The sequence below is a fragment of the Excalfactoria chinensis genome, chromosome 3 (assembly GCF_039878825.1).
Source record: "Excalfactoria chinensis isolate bCotChi1 chromosome 3, bCotChi1.hap2, whole genome shotgun sequence".
NCBI lineage: Eukaryota > Metazoa > Chordata > Aves > Galliformes > Phasianidae > Excalfactoria > Excalfactoria chinensis.
The window spans coordinates 31,230,935-31,249,924 of NC_092827.1; the positions used below are offsets into that span (position 1 = coordinate 31,230,935).

Consider the following 18,990-nt stretch of genomic DNA (forward strand, 5'->3'; position numbering starts at 1 on the left):
GAAAGAAGGGATGTGTCATGGCTTTATATGTATGAATATCAAAAGCAGAAATTATGAAACTATGACAGGATGAAAGTAAAACATTTCAAAATGTGTTGATACTATATTGATAAAGGATTGAATGTGCAAACCTTAACTTCAAGCTTTATTAAATTTAAGGCCAGGCTGGATGTGGCTCTGGGCAGCCTGGTCTAAGTGGGTGGTGGCCCTGTGTATGGCAGAGGGGTTGAAACTAGATGATCATTGTGGTCCTTTTCAATCCAGGCCATTCTATGATTCTAAATCTTTGTGAGGTTGAATTAACAAATCACCAATCACTTTAATTGGCCTTCATGGTGCTAATGTAGAACTTCATCGCCTTTTTGGGAGTTAAAATGGACTGATGACATGACAGACACTTCCACCTCTATTAAATGATAGATTACTAATATAATACATGTTTATTCTTTTATATGAAAGCAATTGACAGCCACAAAAGAGTGATAGATGAGAAGAAGAGGTATTTGGAAGACTTTAGTAACTACTTTGGGTATATTTAGCAAATAAGAAAACTTAAAAATATTTGGATTACTTTTATTCAGTCTTGTTGTTTTTTTGCAAATGAAATCAGTGGTTGCATGCAGCTGGCCTGTTATTTTTTGTGATCACTGTCAGAACACTTTAATATTTAAGTCAGCACCTCTGACCTGTAAGTTCTTAAAAGCATCATAGAATCTGGAGACTGAGTGGAGGGAAAATGGAGGGAAGACTGTTTCATGTTCTGCTTTTACCTTTTTTGTTTAGCTTTCCAGCTCACCAGCCCAATACATGTGAGCTTCTCAAGCTGTTCAGAGACATTCCCAGCAACTGTTGATTTCCCAGCTGTAGATATGGCATGAAAGGCAGGTAGTTTGTGGGCAATTAGTCTAAATTAAATAGTCAGAGAACATGAAAGAGAGAACTAAAGGTAGTAAGGGAGGGGTGAGGTCAGCAAAATTGTGTGTAAGGGAATTAGTTTTGTTGCAGAATTTGCAGGGATTTAATGGATTAATATGGAAAAAAAAATAAAAATCTGTATTTTTGTTTTACTGCTTATAGAACTAAAAAGTTTATTTATTTTACAATACTGTAGCTTAAATTCACGTAACTTATTGCCAGATGGAAATAATCCATTATATAACTAGATAAACTAACTAAAATGTTTTCATGCCTTAATGACCTCTGAGTCACTTGCAAATTGCTTGTCTTACAATGAATGAAAGTTCAATGCACAATCATGCATTCAGATACCTACTTTATCCAATGTAGAGAACAATAATTCCCAAATTAAGCACTGTACTAACATTTCAGCTAAGTTTGGGGGATTGGATGCATCATCTACTGTCATTGAAGAAGACAATTCATGCTTTTTTAAAATCACAGTGTGTAAGTTTCTACAGCCATCTCCACAGAAAGATACTGAAACATCAGAAAATGGTTTCATAATGAATTTTTCTGGTCCTGTTTTATGAATTGCTGGTGCCTCCATTTTGTGTATCTTTGAAGAGAGTAATTGACAATATGGCTTTGCTTGTTTTTGTTTTTTAATATATCGTGCTACTTTGCATGTGTGTGTAAGGGAGTCAGCTATATTTGAGGACTCTGAAGTCTTATATTCTTCATGAGATTAATTCTAGTTTTGGCTGTTCCTTATTATTTTACAACTAGAGATAGTCTTTTTGTAAGTCTCTAGGCTTAAATACAGCATTCTGTCTCTTTAAACACAGGCTTGCTTAACCATTGATAACAATGGTTGTTTTAAGTTGCTGCTAAATTGAATTAATCTTCTTAGACTTTCCTTCCTTGCTTTTTTTCTCTTGTCAATTCTGAACAAAAACTGAGGAATGGAGAAAGATTCTGACCAACATTTTTTCTCCACAGGCCTTTCTGAAAATAAATAAATAAAAATGGTAAAAGAAAAGCTAGAAATCTTATAAAGTGAAAGTTTATCTTTTAGATTTATTATTATAAAGTTGATTTTTCTGGAATATGAATGATTAATAGGTGGCTAACATTCTCTCTGCATAGGTATTTTAGTCATATCAGAGTGTTTTTAGTGATTATCTCTTTATATTTAAAATACTGAATTTTTTTATTCTCTTATTTACATATTCTTACAAGATATAGTCCTAGAATGTCTTTTTAGAACTATGCAGGCTTTGAACTCTTATTAATTTTGTGTGATAAGTAATTTGATTGGTGGTGTTGTGTGAAGTTAAATTCTGTAATTTGTGTACAATCTGCTTGTATGGAAGTATCAATTAGTTCCTATATTAAACTCTTTTAAATCATCTCTCTCTTGCCGACATTACTTGGACATCATCTTGGTAAGTTATCAGTGCTAGTGTATTGATTTGTAGTTTAAAGAAATTGACAAAATATTCTAGTAAGAGACAAGTATTTATTTGCTTTGTCTTCTGTTTGCTTGAAGGTTTTGATAATAATGGTGCCCTTGTAGGACCCAGAAGTACACGGCACAGCAATCCCGAGGAGCATGCTACTTATTATTTTAACACTTTCTCTAAGGAAATGTTAGTCCAGGTAGGCATACAATATTTTATCATGGTGCATACAAGTAGGTACTGATCAAAATTACTATCTTTGTCTTTTGACTTGACATCTCAATTTCTGTCTTACTGTGGTATCTTGTCCTCATCTTCTGAAATCACTTCTGTGAAAAACATAGTAAGTATGAGATAATATCATTCTTTAAAATGACAGTATGATCAGGACAAATATTAGATTCTTGTCTGTCCTATTCTTCCATGAATGCAGCACACATATTTGATTATAAGCCCAACACACTGAAGTTTATTCTGTAAAAAGACAGAGCTGGGGAGTTATTTTTACTAACACTGGTTCAGAAAATTCCTCTGCTTTGGGAATCATAAAATTTTGATTATTTAGATAAAGTTACTCAGAAGGCCTGGGCACAAAGGATCTTCTTCCCCCCTATGCAAGGAGAAGGTCTTTTTGGTCCACTGATCGTTAAGAATAGCTGAGCAAGTTGACTGTTATGCTGTTTGACCCTTAAAGCCTTACTAAATGTGCTGAGTTTACCTAGTCTCAAGGACTGGTGTTCCTTCTCTCACAATAATGGGAGGATACAGATGTCTTTCAAGGTACTGTGTCTGACCTTCAAATCAGGTAGATTTTTTCTTATTAAATAGGTAATGTTGAAATTTTTCTTGTAGTAAGAATTGCAGTACTATGTATAGGAGTTATAGTGAAGATTTCAAAATGATTTGCTGATAAAAGCATATTTATCTCTCAACTACTTAAAGGCGAGATCCAGTGGAGAGTTAGCACTTCCAGTTTAAAATGAAGTTAATGACATCTGCTGTTTTACTGATGACAAAGTGACCTGAATTCTAATGAAGCAAGGATGTCGCTGGTACTCTCTCATCCTTCTTTTGTCATCCTTCTGCCTCTAATTCAGAAATTATTCACAATTTTCTTTCTATCTGGTAGGCTTTTAGGATCCTTTAAGCACTTGTTAGAAAGTTCTGATTGTCCCTTTGAATCTGTCTGTGTGTCTAAGTGTCATAAAAGCTTTTCTGTTAGTTTAGTTCTTTAAGCAGGCCCCACTGCTGCACTGGAGTGGGAAGTGACAGTTTTTGACAATGAAGATCACTGTCTTTTTTTTTTTTTTTGCTTTGAAATGTTTCCGTGACATCAAAAGCAATTGTTTGGTCTACACAATATGAATCACATATGCCTTGTAAAAACCATTTGCTGCCTTTCAGAAGACTTCAAAAATATTAATCTTTTTTGCTGCCTTCTCTATCAGTCTTCAGATTCTTTTATTCCTCCCATCTTATTCACTGAGATAATGTAATGAGAATTTTGACCTTCCAAAGGCATGTTGCGGTGCAGACGACTTCTCTTTCAAAATACTGGCTGATGCCACCTGATTTATAATGGATATAAAAGCTGAATCTGTTTTCCTGCCTCATTTCCTCTCTCCCTTCTTTCTCTTCTTCTTCAGATGTAAATAAATAAATAAATAATTTTCAACTCAGAATAATGTCAGCAGCAGAAAGAACTGAACTGTATCTGTAACAGTTTAGTTGGGTTATTTTTAATTCTACAGCCTGTACCCTAAACTGCTTCATTGTAGAAACTCAGTTTTTCTGTTTGAAGCTGTCGTTACTGTCTCTTCAACTTAGTCAAGAAGGTGATGTACAACACAGATATGTGTGTGCTAGATGGACAGACTATTTTTATGTTATTTGTTCCTTAAATTCTGCATCTATCTGCCGTACATTCTCAACCACTTCTTCATTACTTTTCTTATTGTCTTTTTTATTTTTGAGAAACTGTGCGATGTTACCTATTTAGAATATGTTACTGGGCAGTCTCTATTTTCTTTTGACTTTTAGTATATACTTGTTAATATTTCTGTGAATAAGAATTTTATCTCATTGGTAAAGCTGAGAGAATATTAAAGATTCGAGACAATGAGATGCAGGGAGATAATAGTTTCCAGTACTGAGAATTTTCCGTTTATATGCAACCCTGCTGATTTCATCAAAAACTGTTTTCTGTTTGATTTTTCTTTTTTTATTATTATTATGCTATTGTTCTTTGTAGGCCATGACTGGAATATTACAAGTTAATGGAAATGGAGAAGAAAGCACGTTAATGCAAGACTTAAAGCCTTTTCGAATTCTTATCAGTTTGCTGGATAAGCCTGAACTGGGTAATTTTGGTTTTACTACTTCTCATCTTTATTTTGTTTTACATGAATTTGCATAACTGTTTTTTTTCTTCTGTTGGTCAAATTAAAGGAAAGTTATATTCCTAATGATAGTGTTAATATCAGCTGGTTTTTTAGACCTTCCCAGCTAGTAAGTTAACGTGGTTGTTAGGTTTATCTTCATTCAAATGCATTTTCTTCTACATTCACTACAAGGAACAGGAAGCTAATGTCAAAGGCAGAAATAAAGGCATGTAGAAAGAAATGCAAATAGGATCTTTCTCATTTCTTTATTCAAATAGTGATTTTACTGTTTTAAATCTCAGGTGTTGCTTCTGGGAATATTTTGTTCGTTCTGCTGATGTACACGTAGAGATCAGAGATATTAGCAACAAAACACCTAATTTCAAAATTATCTGTAAGGAAGCGTTACTTGATTTTTATGTTTTATTTTTTTTTCCCACTGTTTCAAGTGTTGAGATGCAACTTTCAGCCAGTTAAGTGCAAAGGACTGAGAGTGAAAGTGGGCAAGATAAAGAACTGACAATGATTAAGCTTTTTTTTTTATTATTATTATTTATTTATTACAACAGTCACAAAGGTGACTAAAATTAGCAGAACTTTCTGTGTCTGCCAAGTTGCGCCAGGGTAAGTTTAGGTTGGATGTTAGGAAATACTTCTTTACAGAAAGGGTAGTCAAGTACTGGAATAGGCTCCCCAAGGAGGTGGTTGAATTGCCATCCCTGGATGTGTTTAAGAGCCATTTGGATGTGGTGCTCAGGGATATGATTTAGCAGAGGGTTGTTAGAGTTAGGGTACTATGGTTAGGCTGCGGTTGGACTTGATGATCTTCAAGGTCTTTTCCAACCTGAGTAATTCTATGAAAGTGGCACAGAAGAAGCTAGTGAGATTTCAACTTGACTCGATGATTGTTCTGTCACTGAAGGCAGTTAAATGAGGCTGAGCAGCATGACCAGAAAGCAAATATTTCAAGCAGCATCACTTTTTGAATTAATCAACTAATCTCAAAGGAGTTGTTTGTTAACCATTTTTACTCTTCTGAAATTCAGAATTTAGCTCAGATTTAAAGGTGTCGGTATTTAAAAACAATAATAATCTCATCTTTCTATCTGGAAATAAACAAAACATGCCTTGATTTAGAAGGAAGATATTCAAAATATTTTATCTTGCATTATTTGCTTTTAAATATTTGAGCATATTTTTTGTATATTAACAACTTGAGCTAGCTTCTGAGCAGGTATTCCAAAGCAGCTCTGATTAGGAATCTATGAAGTCACATTTACATGGAGCTAATAATACCTCAGAGTCTGCTTGAACATGTGCTATGCTAATGCATTTTGCCTCTGAACTAGATGTGTTTGTGCTCAAGCAGTCTTTATATATATATATATGGGGAAAAAAAAAATCTCTTGTGATTTATTATAATTCTGGTTATTACAATTGCCTGTTTACTTCTAGAAAGCAAAATACCAAACCAAAAAAAAAAAAAAAAACCCTCTGAAATTTACATTGTTTATGAATTTGAATGAAAGGAATTTTCTAGCTTTGTTAACCACAGGTACTTAATGATTTGTTAAGTGTCACATGTAAATTGCTGTGGTGGCATAACTTACAAGTATTTCTCTAATTGCTGGTATTTCTCTTTAGGCCCTGCCATCCTAGAGGATGTGTTGATTGAAGTATTTCGAACATTATATACACAGTGCAAAACGGAGTTGGAGCTTCAGGCAGAGCCTTCTTTCAACAAAGACCACACGCAGCTAAGCAGGTGAATGATATGTGGAAGGTATTTTGTATTTAAAAAACAAAACAAAAAGCCTTTTGTGTCTGAAAGCATGCTGTATCTAGGCCATGACTGCAAAGCCTGTGACCTTGTTTTCTTCCTAATATGGGTTCCATTGATAGCAATTGCAACTTCTGTGTTCTGTGCTAAGGTCTGCAAGGGTATCTCTATTTTTCTTTTTTTTTGTTCCTTTTTTTTTTTTTTTCCCTCCAATATTTAGAATGAAATTTACTCCTTTTTTTTTTTTTTCTTTTTTTTTTTTTTCTTTTTTTCTGTGACAAAAAGGATGGCTTGATACAGCCTAAATTCAGTATTATGCTGGGCTTTATCACAGAATAAAATTGAAGATAGAGAGAAGTATGCAAAGTATTTTAACTTTTCAGAGAAGTGTCTTAAAATGCAGAATAGGGAAGCTCCAAGTGGGGAAGGAACAACTAAGGGAGTGATGACAGGAAGGCTGGCAACCATATAGACACATGGGTGTACAGAGCCTACTGGTATACTGAACCCTAGGTTGGTGCTGGGGGAGATGGTGATTTGTCACTATCAGTTGTTGGTGGATAAACGTGATGTGTGATTAAGTAACTCAGAAATTAAGCATAAAAATATAAAATGTTCCTTTTATTTTCTTTTAGCAAACTGAGAGAAAACAAGAAAACAGCAGAATTGATCAAAACTGCCAATCTTCTGTTTAATTCCTTTGAGCCTTATTATATGTGGGATTACATTGCTCGTTGGTTTGAAGAGTGTTGTAGGTAGGACATAATACTTTATCTCTTTTTATTGTTGGAAAAGACCGCGGGAGACGAGTCTCATGCTATCATGGTCAACAGGTCTCGTTTATTAAGTGTAACAGCATCTTGTTTATACAGTCAGTAATAAGCTCATGCATATTGCAAAAGTAAAGCTCAGGATTGGTGGGTTATACATTACTTCATCTGACCTTTGTGGTTAGCCTTATGGTTACTTTTCTTCACAGCTATGCCTACACATTGCTACACATCTTGTTTTTCCCTTTAGGCTGTCCTTGCCTCTAGCTACATATTCTGTCTTGAGCTACATATCCTGTCTTTCACATCCCGATTTCTCCTCAGCTCCTGCCTCCAGTCACATACCTTCTCTTACAATTTAACTAATGGAGTTTCATCATGTCCTTTCTCACGAAGCCATTCTGCATAAACACTCTCCAGACTTCCCCCGTTTTCTTTTTGAACAACTAAGGAGGCATTGTATTTTGAGTCGATCATTCTCATTAGTGCATTTTGCAAACATTTAAAGAGGCAGGGAACTATTAATATGATGGCCATCAGTACCAGGCCGATTGTGATCAAGTGCTGTAGCAGAGAAGTAAGCCAAGGGCCTAAACCTAAGCCTCTAAGCCAGTCGTCAAGACCAAAGCCAGAATTTACTTGCAAATTGTTGGTTAGCGTGTGCAGTGTTTGTAGCTGCTTATGTATAGATACTGAGTGGTCTGATAAATTCATACAGCACATGCCTTCGAACTCCTCACACCCATGCCCCTGTGCTAATAACAGGAAATCAATTGCTGCTCTATTCTGGAGTGTAGCATGCCTTATTGAATCCACATCCATCAGTAGTTGAGACAATGCCTCTGAAGTGGCATTCGTTTGTTTTGCTAGCCAGCAGCCCAAACCATTCAGCATGGCTGATGCTTTAGCAGCGGCAACATTAGCTGGAAAAATAGAGGCAAATATTGTTCCTGTTGTAGACCAAAATTGTACCCCATCTTTACAGTCTGTTGTAAAGGCATGAGTCATCCTTTTTACCCTGGAGTGCTGTCTATGAATCTGGAGGATCATGGAAGTATTAGGAGTAAGCAGTGTTAAACGGCCTAATGTACATGGTCCTCCTACTATCTTAGAGGGGACTCCTGCCCAAGCCCGATCTCCACATATCAAGAACACTCCGTAGGGCAGTGTTATAGGGCTGTTAGATGAGACAGATATACTGGTGCTTGTATAGTTACACCATACTGATTGATTTCTATATATGAGCAGGCTAGAATTTACACTTCTTGGTTTGATTTTTGATCTGTCAGGTCCAACTCGATAACTGCCGGTCCAATTAAAATATATACACCAATCGGCCTTTACCGATCCTAGAATTTCCAATTCTTGTGGTTCCAGGGGGGCTATGGGAAAATGGGGTATGTACACGTCCCAATTGTCTGCGTAGCCCTTTGTATCATTGGATTGGCAAGGCGGGACACCTTCTGGACACGGAGAAGCATCCAAGGGTATACCTACCAAGCAGGTGGAAAAGGGGTTGCCAGGAGATGATAATGCTAAGCATATGGCATCTTGGCCTGTCTTATTAGCTAGCGTAACCCAGATATTTTCCTTAGGTTGTGGAGGAGCCCAAAATGCACCACAGCATTGCAGCCAAACCAGTACTCCTAGGGCTGCTAGGCCCCAAGAGCTTTGATTCCAAGGCCACATTGGTAGCTTATGATGCGAGACCTTCCAGAAGCTTGGGCTCTCTTAGCCCAATGCCTAAGGTTCCAGCAAACACGGGCCACTGATCCTTGCTCTAGCCCCTCAGTGTCTGTGTCCTGCGACCACCAGTTCTTCCGACACTCTTTGCACCACAAAGCGTGTGGTTCGTAAAAGGTCAATTGTGGATACCAGCCCAATTTTCCACAACCGCCACAACAGAGCAACACTTGGGCCCTACAGCCTACGCGCACGCGTCACATCCCCAACACCCGCGAATGGATGGAATCGGTCCTCGTAAGTCCATTAACGCTCGCACCAGTTTGAGATATGGACCATAGAATGTCTCAGTTACTGTTGACTGAACATGCCGAAGGAAGGTCCGGAGTGGCTCCTCAAGCAGCAGGAGACACTCTTCCAACTGCTCCGCAGTCACCGAACTGAAGACACTCATCCACGTCCACCGTGTTCTCCAGGATGTGGTGGCCTCGCTGGCTTCGTCCAACGAGCAGGGATCCACTCGGAACCTGTAGGGGTCGAAACAAAAGGTAGCCTCACCCTAGATAAAGCACTCTTGCAGGGCCCTTCCATTCTCCAGTTTTCAAACATCTATACCTAACCCACATTTCTTCGTTGAGATGCTTTCTGATTCTGGGCTCTGTAACCTATGTTTTTCAGCTGCAGAGTAGTCTGAGGATCCCAGTATACATAAATAGTTCAATACAAACAGCGCCTTAGAGAGCCTCTCTTGCACGTCCTGAATTTCCGAGAATTTCTTAAGATAAGTTTTCAGGGTGCTGTTTGCTCGCTCAACTATCGCCTGCCCTCTCGCGGATTGTGCGGAATGCCCGTAATGTGCCTAACACCCCATTGCTGTAAAAACCTTTGAACCTTTTGACCCGTGTAGTCAGGGCCATTATCTGTTTTTAACTGTTTGCATACTCCCATGACTGCAAAACACATTGTGAGGTGTCGGGTTACAGGGGTGCCTTGATCTTATACGTAGCCTGTCTGGCCAGATACATTGACTCCCTACATTTAACTGGCCCTAATAAAGCCTGGGCCCCCGTCCGGATGAAAGGACCCACCCCTAAAAGTTCTTCAACGGTTACATTATACAAGGGATCTCCCGGCTGCCTAACTATCGAAACGCTCTGTTGGCACATCTCCTGCCAATAAGCATTAAACAGCAGTTGTTGGTGCTGCGAAAAAATCAGCCTAGCTATAGCCCGACAATCAGATGGCAACAAAACTTGAGTACTCCAGATATAATCCAACATCTGTCTCGCTGACTCGCTTTTTACTCCAAACTGACTGACCGTAGACCGCAATTGTGACAACAATTTCCAATCTAACGCAGTGATAGTAGCCTGTATCCCGCCTGCAGGATTAGGTGCATACACCACCGGAAATGCCATCTGTTGCACAGCTTCCAACGCCTCACCATCCCCGGCCTCTAAACAAGCCCGAGCCAGCGCAGCCCAGGCCCCCCTCCGCTCCCGCGCGACGGCCTCCGCTAGGTCAGTCCCTGCCCCAGGGAGCGGCTCATTGCTAAGGGGGGTCAAGGGGGCCGGCTGTAGCGCCATGGTGGATGCAGGCGGCTCGTCTGACACAGACGTGCCTGGAGGCGGAGATGGGGCACTCGGCTCCGGAGCCACTGGCAACGCAGGCTCGGCGGCCGGCAGCAAATTTACGGTGGACGCAGCAGGGGGCATCGGGCAATCTGACCACTCACTATAATTCTTATTCCTCCCCTGCACAACACTAGCTTGCTCTGTCGCTGTCTTTTCTTCCTGATATCGCAACAAATCATTATAAACCACACGCCACCACTTTCCGCATTTTTTAGCCATTTTCTCCCCTTCTATCATTCCCTGAAAAATTGCATCTCCAACTTTATGCCACTCAGTAAGATCATGCACCAAATGCGGATTTTGAAATAACCCTTTAGCATATCCGTACGCTGATAACTCGGGGAGTTCCTTTTGCAGGTCTATCCCCTTAACCATACGCTTTTGTAAAAAGCAAGAAAATAATTCTAGCCCCTTAAACTGTCTTTGCCTAAGGAAAGCTGTAAATAAATCATATGCTGCTTGCCTATCCATGATTACCTACGTCGACGTCGTTGCAGCCCTCCAGGCTTCGGCAGCACGTATCGGTCGAGCCCACCGCTGTGGTCACTCGAGACGCGGAGCCCCAAATTCGGCTCTTTCGTCGTCCGTCTAGCTGCGGGACCCGAACCCAACGCAGTCCCCGTTTGTGGCAACTCTTTTTTTCCCTGGCAAGGATCACGTCTCTTCTTACTTAGCAGAAGAAGGTCCCTGTTCGGGCGCCATTTGTTGGAAAAGACCGCGGGAGACGAGTCTCATGCTATCATGGTCAACAGGTCTCGTTTATTAAGTGTAACAACATCTTGTTTATACAATCAGTAATAAGCTCATGCATATTGCAAAAGTAAAGCTCAGGATTGGTGGGTTATACATTACTTCATCTGACCTTTGTGGTTAGCCTTATGGTTACTTTTCTTCACAGCTATGCCTACACATTGCTACACATCTTGTTTTTCCCTTTAGGCCGTCCTTGCCTCTAGCTACATATTCTGTCTTGAGCTACATATCCTGTCTTTCACATCCTGATTTCTCCTCAGCTGCTGCCTCCAGTCACATACCTTCTCTTACAATTTAACTAATGGAGTTTCATCATGTCCTTTCTCACGAAGCCATTCTGCATAAACACTCTCCACATTTTATCATTTTTTTCTTTTTGTTTTCTTCATAGAATTTAACCTAATGTAAATGTAATTATCTAGGTTGTAAGTCTGACTAACCTGATTATCTTCTATGACAAAGTGACCCACTTAATAGATGAGCAAGTGGCTGTGATTGTTGTTTACCTGAATTTTAGTACAGTGTTTGACACATTTTTTCACAGTATTCTAGAAATGCTGGCTGCTCATTGCTTTGAAAAGTGTACAGTTTGGAAAAGAACTGCCGCACTGACTGGGCCCAAAGAGTCCCAGTGACTGAAGTTAGATTCAGTTGCAGCTGACCTGTGGAATTCCCCAGTGCTCAGTGCTGGGGACAGTTTTGTTTAACATTTTTATTGGATCCGGATGTGGGGATGGGCTGTTGATCTTGAGGGTTCCTCACTGCAGAGGAACCCAACTAGGATGGATCAATGAGCTGAGTCCAGTCACAGAACATTTACCAAGGCTCAGTGCTAGGTCCTGCACTTAGGTCACAGCCACCATATGCAATGCTATGGGCCTGAGGGAAGAGCATTTGGAAAGATGCCTGGCGGAAAAGGGCCTAGGGTCACTGATTGACAGCTGATGAATGTGAGCCAGCAATGTGCCAAGGTGGCCAAGAGGGCCAGTGATAGATTTTATTATTGGTTACCATGTTTGTGGCATAAAATGTCTCTGTAAATGGTGGTGTACAAATACAATTTATTTTCAGCTTGCATTTCGTTATTTTATGAATAAAGCCTCTTCTACGGTTAAAGGATGGTTGCATAGTTCCAGTAGAAACCACAGTGGGGTCAAGTGAGGAACTCTCCTTTTTCTGTTAAGGATTGTCTTTCCTGTGCACAGCTTTGTATTAACTTACAATAATAAATAATAAAAGAGGAGAAAGAATGACATTAAACTTTGTTTGAATTTTACAGGAGGACATTACATGCCAGACTTCAAACTGGGCCTGCAGGTGGTAATGAACAATCTGAGTTACCCCTGACAAATTTCTGCTTGTTAGTGGATTTTTTGTTGGATATAGTGTCTTTGGTAAGAACTGCTATATTTGTTGCTGATACTGGAATGCTGTATGTTTAAAGTCTATGGAAGTAGCATATCTGCTTTGTTAAATTTATTTAGTTGTTGGGCATATTTAAATGAAGTTATGATGTTTATACCTGAGACTTTTTTTGTTGTTTGTCCTCTGTTTCATTTCTCAAAATGGCACTGTATTAATTACAAGCATAGTCTTCTGTAATTTTATTTGTCAGTTTAGGTATGCGACTTTCTTTTAAGACTCCTTTAAATGTCATGATAATGTATCATCTGTTGGCATTGCTTAATGTAGCAATGTCTGTTGAAACTGTTTTGCTTTCTATACTGTCTTTCTTCAATTCTTTGCTTTCTCATTTCAAAGCCTACTAGAAGCATGAGAGTGCTGTGTCAGGTATGGCAATCAGCCTGTTTTCCATTTATTTATACTTCTTACACTTTTGTTTATCTTTTGTTGTCGTTCTTAAATTTGTACATTAAGGTTATTAAAATAATAGTATTATTTAGTCTTATTAAAATACATTATAACATGTACGTAGCGAGCATGATGTATAATTTGAAAAAAAATAAGTGTATTTGTTGTTTACTCACTTGTAAAGTTAATTTTCTAAATTTTTGTAAGTATGTAGTTCTTCTTCTCAGTTTAAAGACTTTCATTTTCCTTTTTTTTTAATTATTATTATTTTCAATGCGTCTAGAACACAGTTAATCAGATGGCAAGTAACATTGTCATAGCAAATAATTTTAAGGTGGAGTTTGTGTTAACAACACCTGAGATGTACTATTTCTTTTTCAGGAGACTTACATTGAAATACAGACAGAGCACTTGCCTCAGCTGTTGCTCAGAATGATTTCTGCATTGACGAGCCATCTTCACACTTTGCACTTGTCTGAGCTTACTGATTCTCTCAGACTCTGCTCAAAGATCCTTAGTAAGGTTCAACCTCCTCTGCTCTCTGCGGGTGTAGATGGTACACTGCAGCTTCCTAGTGGACACAGCAGCTCCATCAAAGAATGGGAAAATAAAAAGGTAAGTGATTATTTTGGGGAAAAAAAGTGGTGCTTTTTTGTTTGTCTCTTTTCCTTCAGTGAAAAGTGGATTTTCTGAGTCGGTGTTGGTCTACCTAGTTTTCATTAGATTTAGCTTAATATACAGGAATATATATAAAACTTGGATCATCAAAAGAAATTACATTGTTGTTGTAAAAAGCCTTAATTCTTAAGGGTTTTTACCTAGATTTAATATAACATGTGTATATATATAGTTTTTTAATTTGGAAGTGTTTCAGAGTAATTAACTAAAACAGCTGTTTCTAGTTGTAATGCACTTCAGTAGTCTGATCTTGTAGAATAACTGGACTTAAAAGAATTCCTGTGGTGACAGGACAAGGGGAAATGACCAGAAACTGGAACATGAGAAGTTTTGCATAAATCTGTCACGTAACCTAAAATCTACCTGCGCCCGTGACAGGGGACAGTCTGCCTGGAATGGGCTGCTAGCCCAAGAGGAAAAGAAAACAGCGGCAACGATCTAAGGAGACACACTTATTTACTAAATACTATGTTGGAATAAAGGATAACGCAATATAATACAATATAATTGGAATTAAGGCTAACAAATCAAGTAAAATAGGAGAGAGTGAGTCTCGAAACCGAGAGGCCTACTGTAACTCTAGGCAAAATGGCTGGAATGCTCCCCCACGCTCCCTCCCTGGCAGGCAGGATTCAAGAGAGCAAGTCCAGCACCGAAGTGAGATTATATAGAGTCCTTGTCATGTGACTGACCGTGATGTTCTCTGGGACATGCAGTCTTCTTCTGTGAGCAGCACATTTGTTAAAATTATCCATGCTTTATCATGATGTTATGATGTGGAATACTGATAGCAAAATTACAAAATTGCAAAACCATGACAGAATGTGTGCAAGAACTTCTTTACAGTGCGGGTGACGGAGCACTGGAACAGGCTGCCCAGGGGGGTTGTGGAGTCTCCTTCTCTGGAGATATTCAAGACCCACCTGGACACCTAACTGTGCGACCTGGTGTAGGGAACCTGCTTTGGCAGGGGGGTTGGACTCGATGATCTCTGGAGGTCCCTCCCAACCCCTACAGTTCTGTAATTCTTTGAACTGTGTCTCTATTCACCTCATGCTCACCAGCAAATAGAGACTGTGCTAGCAGTTCCCAACAAGGCTACAGGGGGCTAGAGCAGCACAGAAAGCCATTGTGGGATCTTTTTGAGTTTATTCGTTAGTTATGCATATGTACTGGACTGATACAGAATTGATAGATGTAATGCATCATGAAGAACTGTTGCATCTGGAGCAGCCCATCTTGTTTCTTGGAGGTGGTTAACCATTTCCACTTAAAAAGAAAAAATAGTTCTTAAATGAAAGGGTGTTTTGCTTTGTTTTGTTTTTTCTCCAGTAATTATAACTTTTTATTTGAGGGAGATCCCCAGATTCCAGACTTCAGTATAGATACAGAAAAGGAAGGAAGCTAAACTGCATGTATTTAAGAATTAAGATTCCATCCAAATTTAATAGACAATTTGTAATGCAAAGTGAATGTACTGGTATAACTGTGGAAGTGTGAAGAACGTTTTTTTAGATTATGAAAGCTGTTATTCTTCATTTACAGATGCATAGCTCATCTTTTTTATTATTATTAGTCTGACAATATGTCATTGTGATGTCGCATGACACTAATTGATCCTGCCTTCCCAATGATAAGAAATCTAGTAGTTGTTGTTCTTGTATAGCTAGTGCTAAAATCTAAAGTATTACTAGAATCTTACCAGCTCAAATGACCACAGGCACCATCATTCGATCTTCTGCTTCCTGCTAGAATTGAGGGTGTTTCTTTTATGTATGTATATTTTGGTTTATGACACATTATAAGGAAATAATACCTGTGTATGTGCATTTCAGAGTTCTTTGAAAGTTTTCTTCATATTGTAATCACTTCCATTCTTAAAAGCTTGATCAACAGTGCATTTCAAGTTGCTTTTTTATCATTTGGTCTGCCAAGTTCACTGAAAGAGCGCATAAAAGCTCTTGGCACAATGTACGTTATTTTGCAGAAAACGTGTTTACATGAATAGAATGAAAAACCAGGGGATACATTTGTGACAAATATTTTCTTACTAATGAATGACTGTTTATAATTGGTTATTTAACTTCTGTCTTAATTAGGTGCCATCAGTTTCTCTTGAGAATCCTAGTGACGTGTTTGAAGATGGTGAAAATCCTCCAAGCAGCCGATCATCAGAAAGTGGATTTACAGAGTTTGTACAATACCAGGCAGATACTACTGATGACATTGACAGAGCACTAAATGAAGGTCATGGTGCACCTGGCATTCCTATTATAGGTAGCACGTCCTCAGAGACTGAGACGGCATCAACTGTAGGATCTGAGGAAACTGTTGTACAGCCTCCTTCCATAGTAACACAAGGAACAGCATCTCGAAGTGGGAAAACGATACAGAAGACAGCAATGCAGTGTTGTCTGGAGTATGTCCAACAGTTTCTAACCAGATTTATCAACCTGTATATCATTCAGAGCAATTCCTTGTCTCAACCCTTAGGGACAGAGCTTCCTGCAGACCCTGCCAGAGAGCAAGGACAGACCACAAAATGGGATAGAGAACCACAAGGAGATGCTAAGGTGAAAAAAACGAACAAGAAAAATTCACCAAAAGAATACCTTCCTGCCTTTATTGCTGCTTGTCAGCTTTATCTCGAATGTTCAAGCTTTCCCGTTTACATTGCTGAGGGAAACCGTACTTCAGAATTACATCCCGGCAAGCCTGAAGTTGGTAAGCTGGACTCTGTTCTTCATTTCTAAAGTTCTTCCTCTCAAAATGTTTTTAAAGTAATAGTGTTAATTCTTTGTGTGTGCTACTGTTTACAATTCCTCTCAGAAATAAACGTTTCCTTTTTTATCAGTTTGTTTGGTTTTTGAAAGCTGAACTTTTTCTTCATAGGTTTACTCAGGAACAGTGCTGCCATGGGATTTGAAAGCAATTAGAATTGGGATAACAAATGTGAATTATAGAAACTGAAGCCTGAGAGTAGGATCCAGACTTTCAAGTGTTCCTTTTTACTAAGGAAATCTAGGAATGTCTTTTAATAATGTTGTATAATGTGACCCTGAAATATGTAATTAATGGTCTGGTGTTTTGTTTTGTTTTCAAATAGTACTAGCCTGCAACTGAGTGTTGTGGCAGATGACTGAGAAAACCTTGAAATATCAGCTACCTGCTTATTATGTTTCTGTACACTTCTGATCATCATTGTCATATGAATTTCAAAGGAGAAAGCCCATAAAACTTGAATAGTAACTTGTGTATCATGAACGTGAAGGCAGTACTTCTAGGAATTCCGTTCACTTTGCTAAGTGTCTTTAATTTGTGTTGCTTGTTTGCCATCTGAGCTTTCACATTTGGAGTCTGTTATACAGTTTGGCTTTAAGAAGTGTGTATGAATTGCATGTGGTTGAAGTTAACTGAAGGGGTTTGATTTTGCTTCAGATGTGAACATAAATTGTGCACAATGGCAGACGGGAGTAGCAGTGGAAATGGGACTGTAAAGCTTCCTAGAGAGTTCTGCTTCCTATAGCTGCTGCTGGCAGGGTAGAAAACAGGAGAAGGTAGTTCCTGTAATTCACACCAGCCTTTTCTTCATTGCAATGTTTGTTTACTGTAGTGGAAGCTGTTATTATTGAAGGGTTCCTAAGTTTGGAAAATGCTTTTGAGTTATATTGATGATAGCTCAATTGCCTTTAATCAATAGTTAGAGTCATCTGTTTATGTGAAGGAGCCAAATTAATCTTGAGAGAATATAACTGTAATTAAAATTTGCTGCATTCTAATTTTCTCAAATAAGTGTGCTATTATTAATTGACTCAAATCCATTTTAAACAACATCTCAAAACAACATCTGTATCTCTAAGTGGTAGAATGTTATGTGGGATTGTTAGGTATATTTTTGCTCTAAATTCTTTGGCAGAATATTATTATATTATTATGCATCTGCTTTTTATTTCAGACTGTGAACAAGTGCAGCCCCCACTGTGGCTTCAGACTTTAATGAACGCTTGCAAGCAAGCAAGCGATTTCAGCGTTCAAGGTGTAACTATTTCCCTTGTGATGGACTTGGTTGGATTGACTCAGTCTGTTGCACTTGTCACTGGAGAGAATTTGAACAATGTGGAAACAGCTCAGCCTCTTAGTCCTAACCAGGGAAGAGTGGCTGTGGTCATCAGACCTCCACTTACACAAGGCAATCTGAGATACATGGCTGAAAAGACAGATTTCTTTAAGGTACGGCACAGCACCTCACTGATGCTTACTTTATACTTTTATCTTGACTGATGAGGACTGACAGTTGTTGTCATTTAGTCATTCTTAATTTGATAAACAAGATTTCCCTGCTGAGTGTTCTGATAACAGTTGTAATGTGTTGACTTCTAAATGAATATATTTAGTAATTTTTCCCACTGTGATTGTTCTACTGGCTGCTTGGGTGAAAACACTTGCTTGAATCTGTATTTTGAAAATGTAAATGAGAGCTGATTGAACAAACAAAAGTATGAAGTGGAGATAGATATACATCATTTAAGACTCTGGTAAACCACGCTTTGCATTTTTGATTACCTTTTGAAAATTACAAATGTAAATCAGGAGCAGGGTATGTTATGCAGTTAATTATATTCAAGTGGAAGTTTATTTATGGAGATACCTGTGAGTTCTGACTCATAACAGGACTTCTTTGTATGGTTAGCTATTGCAGTGTTTCAAATAGCTGCGTATTTTCATACAATTAGAACAGTTTTATGGATTGCCTCTTTGTCATATGCAGTCATCAGATATACTGCCCGTAACTGCATAGAACTCAGCACAGTTCAGAAAAAAGATAAGGCGTGATACTCATTCACTTGTCTTTCTTACAACTTCTGTTTTCATGTCCAAAGCATATAGCTTTAACTCTTTGGGACCAGCTGGGTGATGGAACTCCTCAGCATCATCAGAAGAGTGTGGAGCTCTTCTATCAGCTGCACAACCTCGTTCCATCTTCTAGCATTTGCGAAGATGTTATTAGTCAGCAGCTGACTCATAGAGACAAGGTAAGTTGTTTGTGTGATTACTGAAAGATGGCTTAACTATATGTTTAATATTAGTGAAATACATTTGGAAAATGGACTTGGTACCTCATTGGAGGATGTTAATAAA

The 18,990-nt window shown here is 38.6% G+C and overlaps 2 protein-coding genes across 9 annotated transcripts in view; one reads left to right on the forward strand and one right to left on the reverse strand.

The window, feature by feature from the left end:
• The window catches only part of DOP1A (DOP1 leucine zipper like protein A), a 65,356-nt gene that overhangs the window by 16,071 nt on the left and 30,295 nt on the right, over positions 1-18,990 (forward strand). For 3 of the 7 annotated variants that reach the window (XM_072330837.1, XM_072330842.1, XM_072330839.1), the window contains exons 8-17: positions 2,450-2,559; positions 4,612-4,720; positions 6,386-6,506; positions 7,157-7,276; positions 12,641-12,755; positions 13,123-13,152; positions 13,555-13,788; positions 15,951-16,575; positions 17,807-18,081; positions 18,732-18,884. In XM_072330837.1, coding sequence (XP_072186938.1) covers positions 2,450-2,559; positions 4,612-4,720; positions 6,386-6,506; positions 7,157-7,276; positions 12,641-12,755; positions 13,123-13,152; positions 13,555-13,788; positions 15,951-16,575; positions 17,807-18,081; positions 18,732-18,884 — 1,892 coding nt within the window. The remainder of the gene's footprint in view (positions 1-2,449; positions 2,560-4,611; positions 4,721-6,385; positions 6,507-7,156; positions 7,277-12,640; positions 12,756-13,122; positions 13,153-13,554; positions 13,789-15,950; positions 16,576-17,806; positions 18,082-18,731; positions 18,885-18,990) is intronic. The other 4 variants (XM_072330843.1, XM_072330840.1, XM_072330844.1 and 1 more) reach the window with 2 other exon arrangements.
• Positions 7,310-11,365, reverse strand: LOC140249369 (syncytin-2-like). Of its 2 annotated transcripts, none has more exons than XM_072330851.1 (2): positions 11,086-11,365; positions 7,310-9,501 (listed from the first exon to the last, which is right to left on the reverse strand). In XM_072330851.1, exon 2 carries the CDS (start codon positions 8,978-8,980, stop codon positions 7,643-7,645), a length of 1,338 nt encoding a protein of 445 aa, XP_072186952.1. In that variant the 5' UTR covers positions 8,981-9,501; positions 11,086-11,365; the 3' UTR covers positions 7,310-7,642. The 2 variants fall into 2 exon arrangements, with proteins under 2 accessions (XP_072186952.1, XP_072186953.1); XM_072330852.1 differs by having other exon boundaries at positions 7,343-9,501; positions 11,090-11,365.